The sequence below is a fragment of the Martes martes genome, assembly GCF_963455335.1.
Source record: "Martes martes genome assembly, chromosome: 1".
Taxonomy (NCBI): domain Eukaryota; kingdom Metazoa; phylum Chordata; class Mammalia; order Carnivora; family Mustelidae; genus Martes; species Martes martes.
The window spans coordinates 134,185,860-134,208,440 of record NC_137888.1 but is presented as its reverse complement, the minus strand read 5'-3'; the positions used below and the strand labels follow the sequence as shown (position 1 = coordinate 134,208,440).

Below are 22,581 nucleotides of genomic sequence, written 5' to 3'. Positions count from 1 at the left end.
GGACAGATGAATGGATAAAGAAGATGTGGTATATACTACACAGCCATCAAAAGAAACGAAATCTTGCCATTTGCAACAATGTGGATGGAACTAGAGGGTATTATACTGAGCGAAATAAGTCAATTAGAGAAAGACAATTATCATATGATCTCTCTGATATGAGGAATTTGAGAGGCAGGGAAGGGGGTTGTGGGGGGAAGGGAAGGGAGGGAAAAATGAAACAAGATGGGACCGGGGAGGTAGACAAACCATAAGAACCTCTTAATTTCAGGAAACAAACTGAGGGCTGCTGGGGGGTGGAGGGGCGGTAGAGGGATAGGGTGGTAGGTTATAGACATTGGGGAGGGTATGTGCTATGGTGAGTGCTGTGAAACATGTAAGCCTGATGATTCACAGATCTGTACCCCTGGGGCAAATAATACATTATATGTTTAAAAAAAGAAAAAAAAAGGACTGAAAAAAGGATTGGGGCAGGAGCTTTCCGTTTTTATTTTATTTATTTATTTATTTGACAGAGAGACACAGCGAGAGAGGGAATACAAGCAGGGGGACTGGGAGAGGGAGAAGCAGGCTTCCCTGCCAGCAGGGAGCCCAAGGGAGGGCTGGATCCCAGGACCCTGGGATCAAGACCTGAGCCACCCACGCTTTCTGTTTTTTTGAGGAAGGAACTGCAACAAGCCCAACCTTTTGTCCACCTCATTCCCAAGTTTCTATCATTTGTTTCATAGGATGCCCCAGGGCATGATAGAAAGCTACCTACCTGCTCTGAGACCAGGCAGTCAGTCCTGGGCTTCAATCCTGTCTCCATCTCCTCACAGCACTGAGGTTTTGGACAGTTCACTTGCTTTCACTTTTTTTTTCCTTTTTTTTTTTGTTTTTTGTTTGTTTGTTTGTTTTACTCTTCTCCATCCTAGTAGAATCCTTGGATAATCTGTCTGGCTTACTGAAAATCATCAGTAAATGATAGACACTCTAGATTGGCCGATTCAACCCCACTTCCAAGCCCTTTTTCTTTAAGCTATTTCTACTCCAAAGGTGTGAAAACTTTTAAAAATAGACTGGAGAACTTTGATTTCCTAGCCTTTCTTCCAGCTAGAGATGGCCCTGTGAAAGAGTTATAGTCAATGACATCTTGACGGAAATCCCCGGACACTCCTTCCTGCCCACAAAGGCAAAGCATCAGAAGAAACCTTTGCTCTCTGTCTTTCAGTATCCTTTCTGTCTCACCAGAAATGAGTTCTAAAGGTGCAACAGGCATCTCACAGCCACGAGGTGACAAGAATGAGAATGAAGTGCAGGCTGGCTCAGTCGGAAGGGCATGCAACTCTTGATCTCGGGGTCGTGAGTTCAAGCCTCACGCTGGGTATAGAGGTCACTTAAATAAATAAAACTTAAAAATGAAAAGAATGAGAATGACAAGCAGCACGTGAAGATAGCAGAGCAGAAAGGCAAAAAAAAGAGCTTGTGAGTGCCTACCAGTATTGCTGTCTCCATTCCAAACATGGGCGACTCAGCTCAGACCGCTCGCAATATGAGAAAAGAAAGCCCTTACTGATTAAGCTGATGTTGTTAGGGTTTCAGGTTCTTGCAGCTAACTATAATTGATATCTAATTGTGCGGTGCAGCTAGTCATTATTATCATTTCTTCCGAAGCCTCTTAGGAAGAGGAAAAGGCAGGGGCAATGTAAAACTTTGGTCAGTGTACTGAATACTGCCAACCTGCCTCCATCTGCCAAAAGTGAGGCTACCAAGAAAGCCATTGCATTTGAATACTGGTTTGTATTACCACCAGGGAGAATGCGAGGAGCTTCACACATCAACCCCTAAATTCTCAAGACAAATCTGAAGTGCCACATTTTAGAAATTATAACAGTCTCCAGGTCTGGGAGCACTGATGATGTTGTGCCTCCATAATGCATAGCTCAGTGTCAACCATCATTTCAAACCAGATCTGGGACATCCTACGAGGAATGAAACTCATTGCCTTGGGCCCTGTGCTGGGAGCAATAAGACACATATTATATACTCAACCACTTTGAATGGAAAACTAGATTAGTATAATGAATGAACTGCTGTGAAATGGAGTTTGGAAGACGGAGACACATGCAACTGAGTACAGAGAAAAGAAACTTTTAAAAGAAGCTGAACGCTGTCACATAAGTGAAGGTCCTTTAATAAAATTAATTAGCAAGCGTGTCCTCTGTGACTATTATGTGCAAGGCACTCAGGAAATTCAAAGACTACGAAGCAGGATGCCAAGTTTAAGGCCCTTCACAGTTTGAGAAAGACAAGCTGGATGAGTGAAGCCAGCAGCAAACACAGAGCTGTCCCAGGGAAGGACCCCCCACTGTGAGCTCAGGGGCTCAGGGGCTCAGGTAAACTGATGACAAAGAAAAGGAGGCAGGATTCTCCTAGTGACTAAGAGTGACAAAGATGATTCAAGTGAGGGAAAATCGGAGAACTGGGTGTGGAGAAAAAAAGAGGATGAATTGTATTAGTTGAGAGTGAACAAACCAGCTTGGCTTACCCAGAGACTTCAAGAAGGTTAATGTGAATGGTTGTTCCAAAGTGGGTCATTTGAATGTAGAGTCGCTTTCATAAAATCACATCTGTTTAGAGTAAAAGGAGGAGGTGCTGCCCCCTTGCTTCCTCGTCACACAGCCTTTCGTCTGTGCATGCACGCCCCTGCTGTCTCCCTGTGCTGAATCCCTCTTCTTGTGAGGACACCAGCCGGACGAAATTAGAGCCCACCATCACAGCTTCATTTCACCTTCATTACCTCTTTAAAGGCCCTGTCTCCAAATGCAGTCACGTGGTGAGGTGGTGAGTTTAAGGCTTCGACATACGATTTGGGGAGCACACAATTCAGCCCATAACTGTCCCCAAGCCAGAAACTTGGAATCAGCCTTCCTTTGCCTTCACCTCTTTCAAGTCCTACTTACTCTAACAGTGAGTTCTAGCTCCACACCATCTAAATTCCTTAGAAAGACGTAATAAAATGTAAACTAACTGGAATTTAAATGAAAACTTGAAAAAAAAAAGAGAAAGGCATAATAAAACATTTAGGACTTAAGGTCTGCCTACCTATGTAGAGATAAACTTCAACTCCCTGACTTTCATAATCTGCTTCCAAAAGAAGGTTAGCTATTTGCTAGTGCAACTCCTGAAATTAATGTCCCTCCGTTCAGTCTATCAAACTCCACTCATCTTTCAAGACTTGTTTCAGTAGTATTTTCCCCCATGAAGTTCTTGACTCTGCTCCAATTCTTGCTGGCTCCACCCGAACCTTTTCCCTTTTCTAGAAAGAATTTACCATTTCCGCCACTCTACTGTCACTGAATATACTAAATTACAAATACTGGATCTGTGTCCTTCATAAGATCATAAGCTCTTGAGGAGAGAAAAAAAAATTCCAATAAAAGAATGTACACTCTGGAGTTTGATTATATGAATGTAAGTTTTAGTTCTATTAAGATTTTTTTTACACTGTCAATTTTATCAAGTTACTTAAATTCACTGGTAAATGGGAATAATACCTAATTCATATGGTTGTAATGAGAAATAAATGAAGTTTCTGTTAGCATGAAATAGAGACTGAATAATGGCTAGCTATTAAAATAAAACAGAATATAACCATGACCACTATCTTTTACTGAGCATATTCCATATCCTGTCTTATGTGATTTGCATATATTACTTCTTATAAACCTTAATAAAATTGATTCATACACTGGGACCCAGTGGCCTGACATTGACACCTATGCCAGCCTGCACTTAAGGGGAATTCCTGTCATGGAATCCAAACATACTCCAAGCACAATCCTCCTAATCAGCTTCAGTTAGCTTACCTTACCCTAAAACATAGGACCTTGCAAGCCTCGTAAGGAAATCCCCTACCTCCTTGCTGATCATGACCCGGTTTCCATGGTCCCCCTTCTTCCTAGAAAACTCATTCTTGCCCATTATCCCTCAGGGACAGTGACCCACTGCTTGTGAGGCACTCCCAATCCATGGAGTGTCTTCCCTTGAATAAAGGGCATCAAGCTCGTTACTCAATTGTATCATTTTCGTCTTTTGACAAACTGAAACAAATGCAGGTATGTACGATTACCCCATTTTATAGATGAGAAAACTCAGACTCTGAGAGGATAAGCAGCTAGTCTAAGATCTACTACCCAGCACGTGGTGGAACCAGGATTTGAGCTAAAGTATGGATGATCCAAAGCACACGGTCTCCATTCTGACATCCCCAAACAATAGTTCAAATCCGGAGGCAGAGTGGGTGCTCAGTAAGTATTTGTTGAATTACTTAATCCACTAATAATCTACTTTCAAGTGGCATTAAAATAATTCTTAATGATAGTGAAAGAGGTGAACAAAGTTCCACCTTATGCACTCAGTAATGTTTAGACATAGATGTAGAAGTTAGTGGTTCACACACATTTTTAGAATGGAAGTAAAATATGTATCCAAAACAAAGGAAGGTATTAGGCAGTAAAAATCACCAGATTTCTGCTGCAGTCCCCTATAGCCTCCCTCCCTCCCTCGCTTTCCCTCTCCCCTACCTCTCCCCACCCTACACACACCCCAGATCCCCTAGCTGAGAGCTAGGGAGTGCACAAACAGTGCTTTGCATTTTATGTTAATCTCCCATCAATGCTGTTCCTTGTATCCCACACCTTGCTAGCCTTTTCTGTAAAATGTTTTTCCTCATTTCAAGTAAAACCCCAAACAATATAGACATTAATGATCAATGATTAAAGTATTAAAGTATTTTTTTAAAAATAGAAGTGCACAATTTATACCTTAAAGACCATCTCCTGAGCCTTGATAGGAAATTAATTTAATTAGCACAAATCTTACTTCCACAACCCAGTGAACTTCAGTGATATATCTATATGAGATGCAATATCGGGTTGAGTCAGGCTACATGCTCACTTAGAGTTTTCTAGTGCTATAAGACAAATATTGTTCCAGTTACACAGTGACATTTCAATGATTTTCAAATACTTATCCTGAAGTTCTAAAAATACCATATGCTAAGATGTGCCCTTCCTGAAAGACATGCCATCAACGGGTGAATTTTAACTTATTTTCCTCTATTAAGTGCAGGTAAAAAAAAAAAAAGAAAGAAAGAAAGAAAAGAAATATATATTTATTTTTTTAAGATCATTTATAATCATGTAGGCTTACCATATAAAATACTATATATTTTTGTGGGACATTTATAATAAGGTAGTAATGAAAAATGTTCTTAAGTGTTCATTACATAGTAGAAATAATACATAATCTCATATAAAGTAATAATCATTTGAGGAAAAAGTTGTAAAGCTATAAAAAAAATTTAGGGGCTGCTATCAAGTATTTCAAAATTCCTAAACCATATTTTGCATTATATAATTAACGGTAAAAGTGTTTTGTTGATATTTTTTGCTTTAAACTTTGCAAGAGATAGAACATGATTGTACATGTTCCCTAAATAAATTGGACTATTACTGAGCATAACTGAACATCATTTATTTAAATATAAATGTAAAACTCATTTTTAAGACAGAACTCTGAATTAGTAAAATTGTTACTGGTTCCAGAGAATTCAAATGCATGCCCTCCACCCCCGAATTGTGGGTATAGTCTTTCATGTACAAGCACTTCTGTTAGTTTATCACACTTGGCCTCTCTTTGCTTCTTTACTCACTTCTTCCCAGGGAAAGAGGAGGAACTTAATTGGTTGAGTTTGGAAGGACATGTTGGTATGTCCAGGGCAGCCCCTTTCTCTTTAAGGCTCAACTGCCTTTGGGGAACACCTGATCTGCTCTGGTCCCTGAGCTTGAAATGCTAACTTGGTGAGCTCTGCCTTGCCTCATTATAGATCTGTTTGTGACTGAGGGGTAGCTTTGCCTAAATTTGGAGCTCACAAAAGGGAAGCTCACTTTCTGTAGATATATGTCAGACCCTCTGTTATCCGTTTCATCAGAAAGAAAAGTGATATGCTGGTCTCCTATCTGCTTTATTCTTATTTCCTTATGAGTTGGACCAGCACTGGGGTGGAGAAAAAGAGTGTTTCAGTTGAGCTCTTTCAAACCCCAAATGAGTAAGTGTATTCTGCTTCTTTTACCAATTTTCAGTCTTCCAAGACAGGGATTCCTCCCTTTCTACAAACATAACAGACCCAAGACAAAGGTGATGAGTTAAATTTTAAAAAAACATTACACATAATTCTCATTTTCAAAGCAAGTCGATTAAATTGCTCTCTTTGAAGAAAAAAAAAGTACTCAAATATTTTTTAGTTTTATATTTCTATCCATCTACACATATATGGGAGTGTACCTAATATACACATATACACCTAATATACACATATACATTTAATATAGGAATAATGATTTCATTTAAATAATGCATATATATATGCATATATATCTATATCTATATCTATCTATCCATCTATCTATCTATCTATCTATCTATCTATATCTATATATATATATATATATTTGATCTTTATCTCCTATTCCTGGCAAACAACCGTATAACTCTGGGAATCTCTGAGATGGTGAGTGTCTTTTATACACTAATGAATGACTGGTGGTTGGGGAGGGTCCCTAAATAACTAGCGGTGAAAGACCTAGACAAAATCAGACAGTTGGAACTTTCACCCCACCCCTAACCTTCTGGGAGAGGAGAGGAGCTGGAGACTGAGTCAATCACCAATGGTCAATGATGTGGTCAATCATGTTTACATAGTGAAACCTCCATAAAAATGCCTGAACAGCAGGCTTTGGAGAGCTTCTGAGTTGGTAAACATACTGAGGTCCTGGGAGCCTGGCACACAAAGAAAGAGCGTGGCAGCTCCATATTCCTCCCTCGCATGCCTTGCCCTACCTGTCCTTTCCCTTATGCTATTGCTGAGTGTATCCTTTGTAACAATGTAAGTAAAGTGTTTCGCTGGGTGCTGTGAGCTGTTCCAGCAAATTATCAAATTTGAAAAGGGGGATGTGGAGGAACCCCCAACTTTATAGCCAAGTCAGACAGAAAAGTTCGGGAACCCTGGGCACCCGGTATTTGTGACTGGCGTCTGCGGTGAGGGCAGTCTTGTGGGAATGAGCTCATACACCTGTGGCGTCTGACACTAACTCCAAGCAGCTCAGAGCTGAATGAGATTACAGGACCCCCAGCTGGTGTCCAGAAAGTTGTAGAACTGGTTCTTGGTATGGAGAAAACTCACACATGTGGTATCACAAGTGCTGTGAGCAAATACGATTCATGCTTACCTTCTGAATTCCTATAATACCAAAAACAAACAAACAAAAACCACTAAAGACAAAAACTGCCCACAGTGACTCCCACATTTCCTTTCCTCTCACTGGTCAGGTATTAACCAAGTAACTTTAACTGTAAGACTGTTCTTTCACTATGCACGTAAAAAATATGCCTCACTATTTAGTCATGCAAACACACAGGAAAATAGTTGTGCATTTGCAAACATTTTAAATGATGAAAGTGGGGGTAAGGGCACCACACCGGGATAGTTCTCCCTTCAGGTTGTCATTTCAAGAGATATTATGTATTTAAAACACTCCCATGCATGTTTTAAGAGAGCTGGAGTAAAAAAGTTCATTCTTACAAAGACATGATCGTTGAAATGTCAAATAGCCTGTTCTCATAAAGAATTTACTACATAGGACATCCCTGCAATGATGATTGTTTTTTCTCTGGTCACCAAAGTATCTAATTCTACTCCTGTTTAAATAAATGAAACAATATCAACATGTTTTCAGTGTCAATTTTTGTCACTTTGCATGAATTGCAAGGAATTTCTTCATAAGTATAAATGAAAGTAAAAGGAAAGCAACAGAGAGTCTTAGAATGCTTTAAAGATCATCAGAAAGCCTCTCTGTGCCTTACAACAAAATATCATACTGCTGTTTACAATAAGATACAGATACACATTTGCAACAGTCCACTCTAGTAACCACTAAACTTGATTCTGAATATTGCACATGAAATTCACTTCTAAGTTTTGAGCTACTGCCTTTTAGATGAAACCGAGAAATATACTTTCAATCGCATCATTTTAAGTTCACTTATTGCTATCGACTCATTTTCTTCCCTAATAAAACAAGGTGGTGTGACTCTTCATATTCTAGTAAACCATTTTCCTTCCTCGTCCTATTTGCATAGGAATATGAACTTCTGGTTCCTGTCAAATGAGTCTTTATTACCAAGACGAGAATGTAAATCATATAATGTCTCTGTGATTTTGGAAGAGGCACCAAATACTGACTGCTAATGGTTATGAATATTTATCAGTTGCTGTTAGTAAAACGACAGTTTTTTTTTTCCTCCCGGAGTTTTTGAGTACACAATTTCAAAATGTTACTCCATCTGTCAATGTTTTCTGAAAACAGTACCAACCTTCTTTTTTATCTTCTGGAGTAATCTTCACTTTTGTATCTGTTATATCTTTGAATGAAGCCAGAAAAAGTACCACATCTCCTTTCTCATTCTTTATAGGAACAATATCCAATAGGCACCAAAATGGAGACCCTGAAATGGTAATAAAAACACAAATCAACCACTGCCTCATGGTTTTTCTATGAAAATCTCAATCATTAGTGGCGCAGTTAATAAAGTCCTTACTGTTTCCTTCTATCCCACACCTCCCCTCCAAAATCTTAAAAATGTCAGTTTTCAGATTCCATAAATGTCTGGCTCATATGCATATCTCTCCATTCCCAAATGAAATGCTCTCTTTGAAAATAAGGCTGTATTTTAAACAAAAACACTTGTCTGTGCTGAGATATTTCTGCTTATGTAATTTAAACTGTATTTCTTTTTTGAACTTGTTGATGTTGAAGCATTCCACTTTATGAAACATTGCCCCTACCCACCCCCAGCATGCACGAGTTGCTAAATAAAGACCTTTGTTTCACACAAATTTGCTGGAGGTTTATTTAGTCAATTTAAAATCGATGATTGCCCACCAGAATGGCTAAAGTAAAAAAAGATGGAAAATACCAAGTTTGGGGGAAAATGCATAGTCACTTGAACTCTCATACATTAGTGGCTGGTCACAAATTAGCACATATATACCTTAAAAACTGTACAGTAGTATTAAGATAAATCCCCACAATAAACATTAGGCAGCACTGTGAATAAGCATTATACAATAATTGGCATCAGATGGATGAATGTCACTAACATAATATTGAGCAAAAGTAGCCAGTCACAAATGAGGAGAATGCATTTACATTAAGTACAAAATAGACAAAACTCACCTACAGTGTTAAAACTCCAGTTGGCAGTTTGGGAGATTGTGATTCAAAGGGGACACAGGTTGGGGAGTTCTGGGATCCTGGTCAAGTTTTGCTTTATGACCTTTATGTTAATTACACAGGAGTGTTCAAGTTTTGAACACCCATCAAACACTAGACTTATGCATGTCTCTTTTTCCGTATACATGTTTTACTTTAAGAACATATTTTTTAAAGATTTCATTTATTTGCTTGTCAGAGAGACAAAGAAAGCACAAGCAGGGGGGAGTGGCAGGCAGAGGGAGAAGCAGGCTCCTCCCTGAGCAAGGAGCCCAATGCGGGACTCCATCCCAGGACTTCAGGATCATGACCTGCACTGAAGGCAGATACCACCCAGGAGTCCCTCAGTAACATATTTTCAAAAGGGATAATCAAGTTCAATTCTATGTCTTGAGCAAAAGAACCCTGAAAATACCATTAGTAGCTTCAGATTGAAACCTAAGGCTCGTATTTTGAAATGTATTTATATATCTTAAAATATGCATTTTATGAATATATTAAAATCCTTATACTAGATTTCCTACTAAAAAGCATTCCTGGGCCAAAAAAGAAAAAAAAGGAAAAAAAAAGGAAATGGAGAAAAGTTATTGCTTAAAAACAAAACTGTTAAACTTTTAATTTTTTTTTTTTTTTAATTTGACGGACAGAGATCACAAGGAGGCAGAGAGGTGGGCAGAGAGAGAGGGAAGCAGACTCCCTGCTGAGCAGAGAGCCCGATACAGGGCTTGATCCCAGGACCCTGAGACCATGACCTGAGACGAAGGCAGATGCTTTAACCCACTGAGCCACCCAGGCACCCCTCAAAACTATTAATCTATTTACATATTTTTTTCCTTCATTTTTCTTTTGATGGAAGGAAAAACCCTTGGTAGTGTGAATTTCCACCTTATTTGGGTGATGATTTCAAATTTGGGTACAAGACAAAAGTAATAGCCAGAAATACCCTTGATGGGCACCTGGGTGGCTCAGTCATTAAGCGGCTGCCTTCGGCTCAGGTAGTGATCCCAGGGTCCTGGGATGGAGCCACGCATCAGGCTCCCTGCTAGGCGGGAAGCCTGCTTCTCCCTCTCCTGCTCCCCCTGCTTGTGTTCCTGTTCTCGCTGTCTCTGTCAAATAAATAAATAAAATCTTTAAAAAAAAGGAAATGCCCTTGATATTTCTTTATATTTTAAGTTGTTTCATATATACTGTATTAGATCTCACAATTTCCAAAACAACAGATGTACCCATCCAACCTTGGAATCTATCAGAGTTTTTTTCTTACTTAAGCACACGATGAAGGAGTTGATATAGGGGTCATCTGACATAAAAATCACATTTTATTTTAGTTGCTGTTGTGCTTTTTGAAAAGTGTGTTTGAGTACACATATAATAAACATATGTAGTACGCATGGAGTCTGTACCCGATCTGTGCATCTTCCTAACAGCTTCAGCATCATGAATTCTTCCATGTTCTCCTGACTGAAATCTATGGTTTCTTTTCATTCATATTAAATATCCGTGCCACAGCAATGCCATTTCAATCTCTCATCACCAGGCTCCGGGATCTAACCATAGCTCCCACAATAACTAGCCCAGGACCATGGAGGAGTCAATTAACTTCTCTTCTCCAATTAACTTGGTTCCCTCAATTGTAATACTCTCATATCCATCAGTCCACTGGTAGAAAGAGCAACTCAAAAACCATGAGGTAATAAATCAACTCTATTGTCTATGACTAATGGGGAAACCTTATAAATGAGCCATATCCCTGGCCAAACACTGCTATACCCATCATCCCAGAATGGCTCTTAATTCTAATTTTTTCTATAGCCACTGTTTTGAGGTGGGAGCTGTTTTCAGTAATGCTGTGCTATGGTAGGAACAAAAAGACCCATCAGTGCAAGCTATCAATCAGACCCTAGACATAGTAACAGTGGGGACATGGAAAACTATGAATCTGATATTTTGGATCACATTTTAAAGCATCTCTCTGTCAATTATCTTGCAAAAACATCACCCAAATCAGAACAGAGGCTATTAATTTTCCTGAAAATCCATTTTATCTGAGCACTCAGTCAAGCATCATTATTGTCTCCACAGAGTCTTTGAACAGGGGCACCAAAGTATTTGAGAGAGAGGCAAAAGCATGTCAGGCGAGAGAGAGCCAAGAGAGTGCCACCCACCAGACAGTATCTCAAATCACACAGCATTCCTTTCACATCGTGTTCCAGGGAAGTAGAAAGATCACTTTGAGATTTGTCTTTTAAGTTACAATGAGGTGTAACCTTGGACATTTTGTAAATTCAGTAAAAGCTCATTAACACGGGTCCCTGTAAATTCAAAAGTTGTAACGATTTGGCATGCATTAGGCTGACGTCTGCCTTTCTATTGCACATATGACAAAAAACTGTATAGAGGCACACCTCAGAGATGCTGTGGGTTTGCTTCCAGGCCACCCCAATGAAGTAAATATCACGATAAAGTGAGCTAAAGAACTTTATTGTAAAGATTTATTTATTTATTTATTTTAGAGAGAAAGAGAAACAGTAAGGGGAGGAGGAGAGAGAGAGAGAGAGAGCACGAGCTCCTGAAGCAGACTCCCCATCCAAGCTCAGAGCCTGAGGCAGGGCTTGTTCCCAGGATGCTGAGATGGAAACCTGAGCAGAAACCAAGAGTTGGCCACCCAACCGATTGAGCCACCCAAGTGCCCTGGGTTAAATGACAATTTTTGGTTTCCAGTGCATATAAAAGTTATGTTTACACTCTACAGTAGTCTGTTAAGTGTGTAGTAGCACTGTGTCTAAAAAGACAATGTACATGCCTTAATTAAAAATACTTTATTTCCCTAAAAAAAGTGCTAACCATCATCTGAGGTCTCAATGACTTGTCATCTTTTTTGCTAGTGGAAGGTCTTGCCTTGATGTTGATGGCTGCTGAGTGATCAAAGGAGGTTGGTTGCTGTAAGGTGGGGTGGCAGTGGCAATTTCTTAATATAAGACAACAATGAGATTCGCCACATCAATTGACTCTTCCTTTCTTGAGTGATTTCTCTGTAGCATGCGGTGCTGTTTGATAGCATTTTCCCCATAGTAGAGTCTTTCAAAATTGGTGTCAATCCTCTCAAACCCTCCTGCTGTTTTATCAACTAAGTTTATGTAATACTCTAAATCCTTTGTTGTTATTTCAACAATCTTCAAAGCATCTTCACCAGGAGAAGTTTTCATCTCAAGAACCACTTTCCTTGCTCATCCTCAAGAATCAACTCTTTATCCATTAAAGTTTTATCATGAGATTGCAGCAGGTCAGTCCCATCTTCAGGCTCCTCTTCTAAGTCTAGTTCTCTTGCTATTTCCACCATATCCACAGTGACTTTCTCCACTGAAGTCTTGAACCCTTCCTAGTCGTCCATGAGGGTTGGAATCAACTTCTTCCAAACTCCTGTTAACGTTGATATTTTGACCTTCCCTCTTAATGGCATCTAGAATGGTGAATCCTTTCCAGGTTTTCAAAGTACTTTTCCCAGATGCATCAGAGGAATCACTATCTATGGCAGCTACAACCTTACAAAATTTGTTTCTTTCTTTTTTTTTTTCCAAAGATTTACTTATTTTAGCTGAATGCAGAGCCTGACACAGGACCCTATCTCAGGATCCTGCAATCACGACCTGAGCAGAAATCAAGAGTTGAAGACTTAACCAACTGAGGCAGCCAGGCACCTCAACGTGTGTTTCTTAAATAAGAAGACCTGAAAGTCAAAATTACTCTGAGGGGAACCTGGGTGGCTCAGTGGGTTAAAGCCTCTGCCTTCATCTCAGGTCATGATCCCTGGGTCCTAGGATCGAGCCCCGCATTGGGCTCTCTGCTCAGCAGGGAGTCTGCTCCCCACCCCACCCCCTCTCTCTGCCTGCCTCTCTGCCTACTTGTGATCTCTGTCAAATAAATAAATAAATAAATCTTTTTTTTTTTTTTTTAGATTTTATTTATTTATTTGACAGACAGAGATCACAAGTAGGCAGAGAGGCAGGCAGAGAGAGGAAGGGAAGCATGCTCCCCGCTGAGCAGAGAGCCCGATGTGGGGCTCGATCCCAGGACCCTGAGATCATGACCTGAGCTGAAGGCAGAGGCTTTAACCCACTGAGCCACCCAGGCACCCCTAAATAAATAAATCTTAAAAAAAAATTACTCTTTGATCCATGGGCTGCAGAACGGATGTAATGTTAGCAGGCATGAAAACTTTAATCTTATTGTACACCTCTATCAGAGCTCTTGGATGACCAGCTGCATTATTAATGAGCAGTAATATTTTGAAAGGAAACTTTTTTCTGTAAGTCTCAATGGTGAGTTTAAAATTAAAATATTCAGTAAACCATATTATAAACAGAAGTGCTATCATCCAGACTTTGTTGTTGCATGGTATAGAGCAGGTGGAGTAGATCTAGCATGATTCTTAAGGGCCCTGGGATTTTTCTTGGAATGGTCAACGAGTATTAGCTTCAACTTAAAGACACCAGCTGCACTAACCCCTAAAAAGAGAGTCAGCCTGTCCTTTGAAGCTCTGAAGCCAGCCATTAACGTCTCCTCTCCAGCTATGAAAATCCTAGATGGCATCTTCTTCCAATAGGAGGCTGTGTTATCTACATGAAAATCCGTTACTTAGCGCAGCTGCCTTCACTAGTTATCTTAGCTGGATCTTCTGGATCTCCTGCTGCAGCTTCTACATCAGCACTGGCTGCTTCCCCTTGCACTGTGATGTTATGGAGACGGCTGCTTCTCTTAAACCTCATGAACCCACCTCTGCTGGCTGCAAAGTTTTCTTCTGCAGCTTCCTCACTTCTCCCAGCCTTCACAGAATTGAAGAAAGTTAGGACCTTCCCCTGGATTAGGCGTTGGCTTAAGGGAATGTTTGGTTGGTTTGAACTTCTATCCAGATCACTCAGACCCCCTATCAGCAATGAGGCTGTTTCGCTTTCTTAGCACTCACATGTTCACTGCAGTAGCACTTTTAATTTTCTTCCAGAACTTCCTTGCATTCACAACTTAGCTGTTTGGCACAAGAGGGTTAGTTTTTGGCCTATTTTGACTTTCAACATCCTTCCTCACTGAACTTAACGATTTCTAGCTTTTTGATTTAAAGTGAGAGACCTTCAACTCTTCCTTTCATGTGAATACTTAGAGACCACTGTAGGGTTGTTAATTGACCTAATTACAATATCGTTGTGTCTCAGGAAATAGAAGGGCCCAAGGAATGAGCGAGAGACAGGTAATGGCCAGGTAGTGGAGGAGTTGGAACACACACATTTATTGATTTAAGTTTGCCACCTTATACGGGCGACATTGGTGGTACTCCAAAACAATTAAAATAGTAATATGAAAGGTCACCAATCATGGTCACCAAAACAAATATAATAATAGTGAAAAAGTCTGAAATATTGGGAGAATGGCCAAAGTGAACAGGCACAAAGTGAGCAAATGTTAGAAAAGTGGCACAATAGAGTTGCTCTATATAGGGTTGCTACAAACCTTCGATTTGTAAAAAGCACAATTATCTGTGAAGCCCCATAAAGCAAAGCACAATAAAAGGAGGTATGCCAATATGAGCGAAACAGTCGAAAGGAGGTACTGGCTTCTTTCTTTCCTCCCTCTTTCCCTTCTTCCTTTCTTCCTTCAGCTTCTCCTTCAGATTTATCCACAACAACAGCCTTACAGATATACCTTTGGCTACCTCTAAAATTAGAAAGCAAAGCATACGCCACTTGCTTCTTCCAAAAAAAGAGGATAGATGACAAAACTTACCATGCAGGTAGGCAAGACCCTTCACAATGTGATCACTTATCCATCCTTTCCCTGCTTTCCTGAATTTCTCTACTAGGGCCTCTGCCCTGACTCTCTGACGACATCTCCATCCTTGCATGACTATAATCATTCAAAGCTACTCCCCAAGGCTGGCCTCTTCCTCTCTACCCGAAAGGCGTAGTAATGATCACGCAACACCTTCCGGTCAACGGTAATTCAAATCTGGTTGCGATAAATCTCTTGGAAGGCTAAGGAGGGAGGCAACACATCCCTTAGCCTCAAATCCAGAGGTGAAGGATTCTTAAAACAGGTTAAAGGGCAGAAATCCTGTGTCAATTTTAAGTCCTTCTGTGTATAGCAGCAGTAATTACCATGTGGGCTGGTGAGTGCTAAAACAGATGAGGCTCTGCCAGGATTTAAGTTAATAACACCTTTGACTTCCATGGATAAATACTATTCGTGGGGAGGAAACAAGATTTATACCCTACATGGTAAAATGTATTTTGGGGATTGTATAAATAATTACACAGCACTCAAATCCAGTGGAATGTCCCATGTCTCCACTTCGGTACTTCCTTCTTCTTCATTGGGAAACAAGAGTGTTGGAGAATTTGACTTGCTATTTGTATTGTAAGAAGACTTAGATGCTTCCTACTCACCCACAAAAGGTTAAATTTGGCAATAAGCAAAAACGAACGGTAAGGTTTCCAGTATGAGTTCAAGGTTTAATAACGTAATATGAGGAGGTCAGATATAAAAGTAAATTGAATTGTGAGCTCTTCCTTTCTCTTTAGTGACTCTGCTGTCCTGATGAGATTCAAATTGCATTTCCCAGTGTAACTCAGTAGCAGAAAGGGGGATACAGACACTGCATATCCTCACATTTCTTCTATCAAGCAGGACTTTGATTGGATTTTTTAATGATAAATATGTGTGACATATAGTCTTTGAAATTATTACTACAGCAATGTAATACCCTAAGTGTTAACAGCATCAACACTATGTGACCTAAACACTTTCAGGTGCTCTTCATACTTCACACTAAATCTGATGAGTCTGGTTCCCAGCAACCATTGTCTCGGTGCTAATTATCCATGATGTAGTGACAAGTTTGGTAGTTTTTAGAAATTAGTCCGGGAGGTAGATAATGAGGCAGGGGTGGGAAAGGGACTGTAGATGAGTACACAAAGGCTGCCCCTGATGGTAATGGATGGTGGGACACTCGTATCTGTAGCAGGAGGAGACAGCAGTAATGGGAGTACCAACTGAGTCTATCATCGAGCCCTTAGCTACCCTTCCTCTTTACCACATTTGCTACTACTGCCTTCTCCCGGCCTTACTCACATCTCACCCACTCTTCAAAAGTGTTCTTCCTGACGTTAGGTTTCCTCCCATGCTGCTTCCAATAAGCTGCGAAAATATAGGATATTGAGTAAAAACACCCAATTGTTTTTCACTGCTTGTTTAAAGTATTAACATAACATTCCATATTCTTTACCAATATGGGAGGTCTATTTTCAAGGGATCAAAAAAAACAAACCAAAACAAAACAAAACAAAACTCAGGAATGGGATGGGTAGTATGAAGAAGTGACCTAAAGGAAGGGTCATATTAAAAAGGAGGGGGAAGTCCCGTGGAGTACCTACAACTGTGTGGTGGACAAGCCTTAATAGCAGTCTCCCCAGCTCTTCTCAGCCTTTGTACTATACTAAGGGATGAAAACAAAGATTCTTTGGTGAAATAGCAGGTAAAGGCTGTACCTTATCTTCAGGAACCCCTCCCAGGGCCATCCATCCACAGTGCAGCCTCTGTATGTCTCAGGTCTCTGCTCTGTCCCCATTGCATTTTCTTTGAGTAAACACCCTTCCTCTACATGTCCCAGGGTCTTAGGGACCCAAAGTAAAGGGCACTAGGACCCCAAGACCTGTGTAACAGCAGAAGTAGAGTGGAGTTGGTAAGAGATGAACAGATGCACTGGAGATCCCCCTGAGCTGGGCAGTGGCTAAAGATACTTTTCATATCAATACTTAATGAAAAAGGAGGAGCTTATAAAAACAATGTGTTTTAAATTTGTTTCTGTGTAGGAAAAAAAAGACTGGCAGAATGCACACAAAATATTAATAGTGTTGGCTTGTGGAATTATAGTTTCTTCTTGTGTCCTTTCAGGATCCTTATTTTCAATTTTTCTAGAATAAGCATAAAAGAATACATAGTGGGATTCTAGCAACTCTAGAGATTTGAGGTAAGAAATGACAAGAAGTTCAAGAAGGGCAATAAGAGTGATGAAGTCGTATTTCTGGGGAGATCACTTTTTACATATTCCAATGATTTAAGTTTTAATAGATATTCCAAAGACAGAGAGAGAGAGAGAGGAAAGAAGGAAGGAAAGATAGATATCAAATCAAGTGATGTTTAACTAATTTGAAAGTATCAAGTTTGTTTGTTTGTTTTTTTCATTTTTCCATTTTGTTCCAAGTTCCTTTTCTCCTTAAATAAAAACCTTATTCCTCTTCCAGGAGCATGTATAGCCCTTTTTTAAGAAATCCCTAATCATCAGGGAAAAGAGGAGGCTGGGAACTTGAGATCCAAAGAAATTTCCCCAAGATGTGCTTTTGTCAATAGTTGCACCATCCTTGTTCAACAAATCATTGATTATGTTATTGACCAGTAGAGCTATTATTTGCTTCAAGAAAACCGAACCTCTTCTGCTGGTAAAGAGAGATAATTATCACCTAAAAGTGAAAGGGTTTTCCAAATATGGTTAAACACAAATCCAGCTGGGACAGGTTTAGAGGAGGAGCCAGGACAACTGGGTACAGTCCAATGAGAAATAGAGATAAGGGGGTCCTGAAGATGTAAACAATATAATGCACACAGCCAGAACCCAGTGATAGCTGTCACTGAAGTTTCCATTATGTGCTAGACACCATGCCACATGCTTTACATGTCTTACACCTAAACTTCTCATTGATCAACCTGACCAATATTTTACCAAACTGAACCACATTTTACAAATGGGGAAATTGAGATATGCAGTATTTTCTTCAGAGTCACACAGCTGTTCAGTGCCACAGAGCAGAATTTAAACACAAGTCTGAGTTTGATTTTCTAATTTTGCTTTACTACAATATTCTGGGAATGATCTTGTTCTATAAACAATGTTTTAGGAATTGAGTTTCATTATCATTTAATTTTTCTCCCCATGCTATAGGACGTAAATATACATATACTTTATTAAATATCATAGTGTAATAGAAAAAAATGAAATAAAGCCTTAGGATAATCAACAAATTTCTCTCAATCAAGAATAAGAGTATAAACTCTCTCTCTCTTTCTCTCTCTCTCTTTTTAGATTTTATTTTTTTCAGTAATCTCTTCACCCATCATGGGACTCAAATCTACAACCTGGAGATCTTTACAATCACATTTACCACCTACCAAGCCAGCCAGGCCCCCAGAACCTCTCTTTGAAACAAGATTCAGCTACTTTAGTGTCAGATTGGAATACATCCCTCATTAAGATACACATGGCTCTTAAAGTTGCTTCAGTATCCCATAAGACACTGGGATGTGAAAACCACCACTGGTGCTGCTTTCAGTCCCCATGTTGAGATAAAGAGAATGTACTCATAAAAGCTTCCTGATTACTCATATAAGTTTTTAAGGGCAGTAACCTAAGTCTTTAACGTATGTAGCACCATATTCTGACCTCATTCACAAAGCATTTGTCTGACACATCCTCCCAATATGTTTTTGTTTCTTGCTTTCTTAGGAACCTTCAGAAATGGTCATCTCTGAACCATGGCAGCTCTAGGTAGGACACACAGTGATAACCCCTGGATTCATCTCTTCTAAGACTGGAAAATACAAAGAGCACTGACCCCAGTCAACTCTGAGCTATGGCTCTCTATTTCAACAATCCTCTGGGGGAAAGAGGCCAAATGTGATGGACAACTCTAAGGAAGCAGAAAAATGTCTGATTCAATGGGCTTGGCCTTATGATTGCTATTTGTAAGTCACTTCCTTCTGAGAAGAAGACGCTGAAGCAAATTTGTACCCTTGATACTTGACTTTAAGAAAAGCAATTTAAGATTTCTTCAAACTTACTGTTGGTCAGTGAAAAAGAACTTTCCTTAAATCAGAATTCGAGGATCAGGTTAACTCTAATTGCACAAGGCTGTCGTTGGAGGAATCTATGGTCTTTTCAGGGCAATGGGAATAATTGTTGGTGCCATTAATCATAATACCCACAAGAAGCCAGCACGGACAAGGGGGTCTGGGATTCTAGGATTACTTCGTTGAGGACCCAAAAGAAAATATTTGGAGATTATGTTGCAAGCGATTGGAAATTAAGTTCGTCATTCATTCAACAAATATTTATTGAGTGCCCTCTATGGTTGGGAACTGTTCGATGTGTTTGGATATATCAGTAAACAAAATAGGATAGATCTCTGTCCTCTGCCCCAAGAGACCGTACATTCTACTTTGGAGAGAAAAACAATAAACTATAAATAATCATATAGTTTATTAGAAGGTTTTAAATGCTGTAAGAACAACAACAACAATGACAACAAAAGGGGGATTAAAGAATGTGGGAAAGGGGGAATGATAGTCTCAGGGAATCATTCATGGATGTGCTACTTAATATTGTTTTTGAATATTAATGACTTTATGTGTGCTGTTGTAGGTCCTCTTAGAAGTCAATGATGAGACCACCATAATGCAGGTCTCAGGTAAAGCAAAGGAGAGAGGGAAGGAAGAAAACCCGGACAACAGTGTCTTAGACTGCAGTGCAGTTGTAATGAAAGTTCACCAAGGTCATCATGGGGTCACCCAGCCAAAACGATGAACAGGGCAGTTCCGTACCGCCAGGAACACACTGTTTAGCACGTCTCCTTCACTCAATCATGGGCTGGAAGCTGCCCATAGAAAGCCTGGCCTCTGTACCAACACAGTGAAACGGTTTCAGAGCACAAGAGCTGGGCCGTTAGCCAATTACTCTCCCGTAATCAGATACAAGAGGCACGTTCTCATGGTTGCCACAATTAGCAGAGCAGATTATGTCACATTTTTGGCAGAACTGCATCCATGCCCTTCCTCTTGTCACTGAAGCTTCATATTCCACCAGAAACCAAAACAACCCTCCCCAGGCAGCTCTGGTAGAATCATCACACGTAGTGCTCTGACGCCCTCCCTGGAAGGACGGGCAAATAGTCCATGCTGGGCCAATCAGTCTTTCTTTTCCAGCAATTTTGATCTTGAACAGAGGGACCCAAGATCAAAAATGGAGCAAGCAGATTCATTTAACAATGAAGGCCAGAAAAATCTTTCTGATTATTCCTACTACCTAGACCTTACAAAAAACTACTGCTTCCTGTCTTTTTCAAGAGCTGGTTGCTCATTATTTTCTTTGGTTCTATAAGTTACAACATATGTTTTTAATAAACTACTATTTTTTGCTTCAGATAACCAGAATCCATTTGTGTTGCTGATGAGGAACCCTAATTACAGAATGATATACTTAGAAAAAGAGAGTCAAGATGTAATGGAAAGAATACAGACCTTAGATGACCTTGCATGTGGTTGAGTCCTGGATTCTGCATTTACTTACTGAGTTGGCTCAGATATAATTTTTACACCTGTCTGCACCACATCTGCATACTGGATATACCATTGCTTCTCATGGTTAAGGACTCTGAAGAGGCCAATATGTGCCAAAGTATTTTACACTTTTTCACTACCTTTACAAAATAAGGACCTTACCTGTACATGTAATGCTTTCATTCTTTATCTATTAAAAAACAATCAGGGAGGTGCCTGGGTGGCTCAGTTGGTTAAGCATTTACCTTTGGCTCAATTCACGATCCCAGGGTCCTGAATGGAGCCCCATTGGGCTCCCTGCTCAGCAGGAGGTCTGCTTCTCCCTCTCCCTTTGCCCCTCCCTCCACTTGTCCCCATTCACTCTCTCTCTCTCTCAAATAAATAAAATCTTTTTTAAAAATCAGGCACAACTATGGTTCAATATTAATATTTGTTAAAGCTAGGCGATACTATAGATATAAAGCTAGGTGAATACTGGTTATAAAAATCTCTGTGTACATATGAAACATCTTGTGATTTTATTTTTAATTAAGGAAACTTTGGAAAATGGAGAATTATTCAGCATTTACTTGAACATCTAAGCTAGTATTAAACTGCAACATAAAGTCAGCTCAGGTTGCTGGGGTTAGAAAGATCTTTGAGATGACGGAATGAAAGTCTTTACTGGAAAGATGAAAATACTGAATTCAGAGTGGTTGAGTAAACCATTCAGAATGGTTAATGTTAATTGTCGTTAGAGGTGGGACTAGACCTCAAGTCATAGGACTTTCAGTTTCATGGGCTTTGTGCAAAACACAGTGCATTTCTCCAAGGATTAAAAGAAATCTTCAAAGGATTAATAATGATCACATGAGTGAATAATCTGATTTTGATATCTGAAAAGGAAAAATTATACTTACATATATTATTGATAAAATAATCCAGGACACATAACAAATTCAGCGTGATCAAGTTCGGGGGTTTGGGGTTTTTTAAAAAGATTGTATTTATTTATTTGACAGAGAGAGAGCATGAGCAGGGGGGTTGGGAGAGGGAGAAGCAGGCTCCCTGCTAAGCAGGGAGCCCGATGCAGGGCTCCATCCCAGGGCTCTGGGATCACGACTTGAGCCAAAGGCAGATGCTTAACTGACTGAGCCACCCAGGCACCTCAAGTTTTGTGGGGTTTTTAAAAGATTTATTTTATTTATTTGAGAGAGAAAGTTTGGCCGCACTTGTGCGCACACATACACATGCACAGGCAGGGGTAGGGGCAGAGGGAGAGGGAGAGAAAGAGAGAGTGAAGCAGGCTCCTGTCTGAGCTGAGCGTGGGGTCCAGTGCAGGGCTCCATCTCACGACCCCTGAGATCATGACCTGAGCCGAAATCAAGAGTCACTTAACTGGCCGAGCCACCAGGTGCCCCAGGCCAGTATGTTTTTTTCTTAAGCAGATTTGGGAATAGAGTATGTGTTTAAAAGGTTGAGCAAGTGAGATCAAAATGATGGGAAATATGTTCTATGGGAGAAAGCAGATATTTTGAGATGAGAATTTGGAAACAAGGAAAAGAAATTGAAAAGAAGCGTTAAGGATCTCATGACAATTCTCCAGTGTATAAATACATGGTTGCAGTTTTAGGTGTCATTTTAGCACTTTCCAAGAACATGCAGACAACAAACATACTGAACATTTCTTCCATTGTGCAAACTCGACTCTTAGCAAAGACTCATGAACACAGCGCCAGATTGCCCTGAGTCACAACTTGGCAGGCATATTGAAGCGAAACAGTTAGACGCTTCCCCAATTTACTGCTCCTCCCCTAAAACAGAGCTGATCCCTCACCAGAACTTGAGGCCAAACCCCACTGCCCAAGTGAGCACTGCTGTGCCCTTCATGCACTGGCAAGTCTGTCCCAAA

General features: G+C 40.0%; 1 protein-coding gene across 1 annotated transcript in view; it reads right to left on the bottom strand.

Moving 5' to 3' along the window:
• Positions 1-22,581, bottom strand: part of KCNH8 (potassium voltage-gated channel subfamily H member 8) — a gene marked incomplete at both ends in the record, with an annotated part of 371,995 nt that overhangs the window by 201,179 nt on the left and 148,235 nt on the right. Inside the window, one exon of the mRNA XM_080813771.1 lies at positions 8,416-8,547. Within this exon, the coding sequence (XP_080669897.1) occupies positions 8,416-8,547 (132 nt within the window). The remainder of the gene's footprint in view (positions 1-8,415; positions 8,548-22,581) is intronic.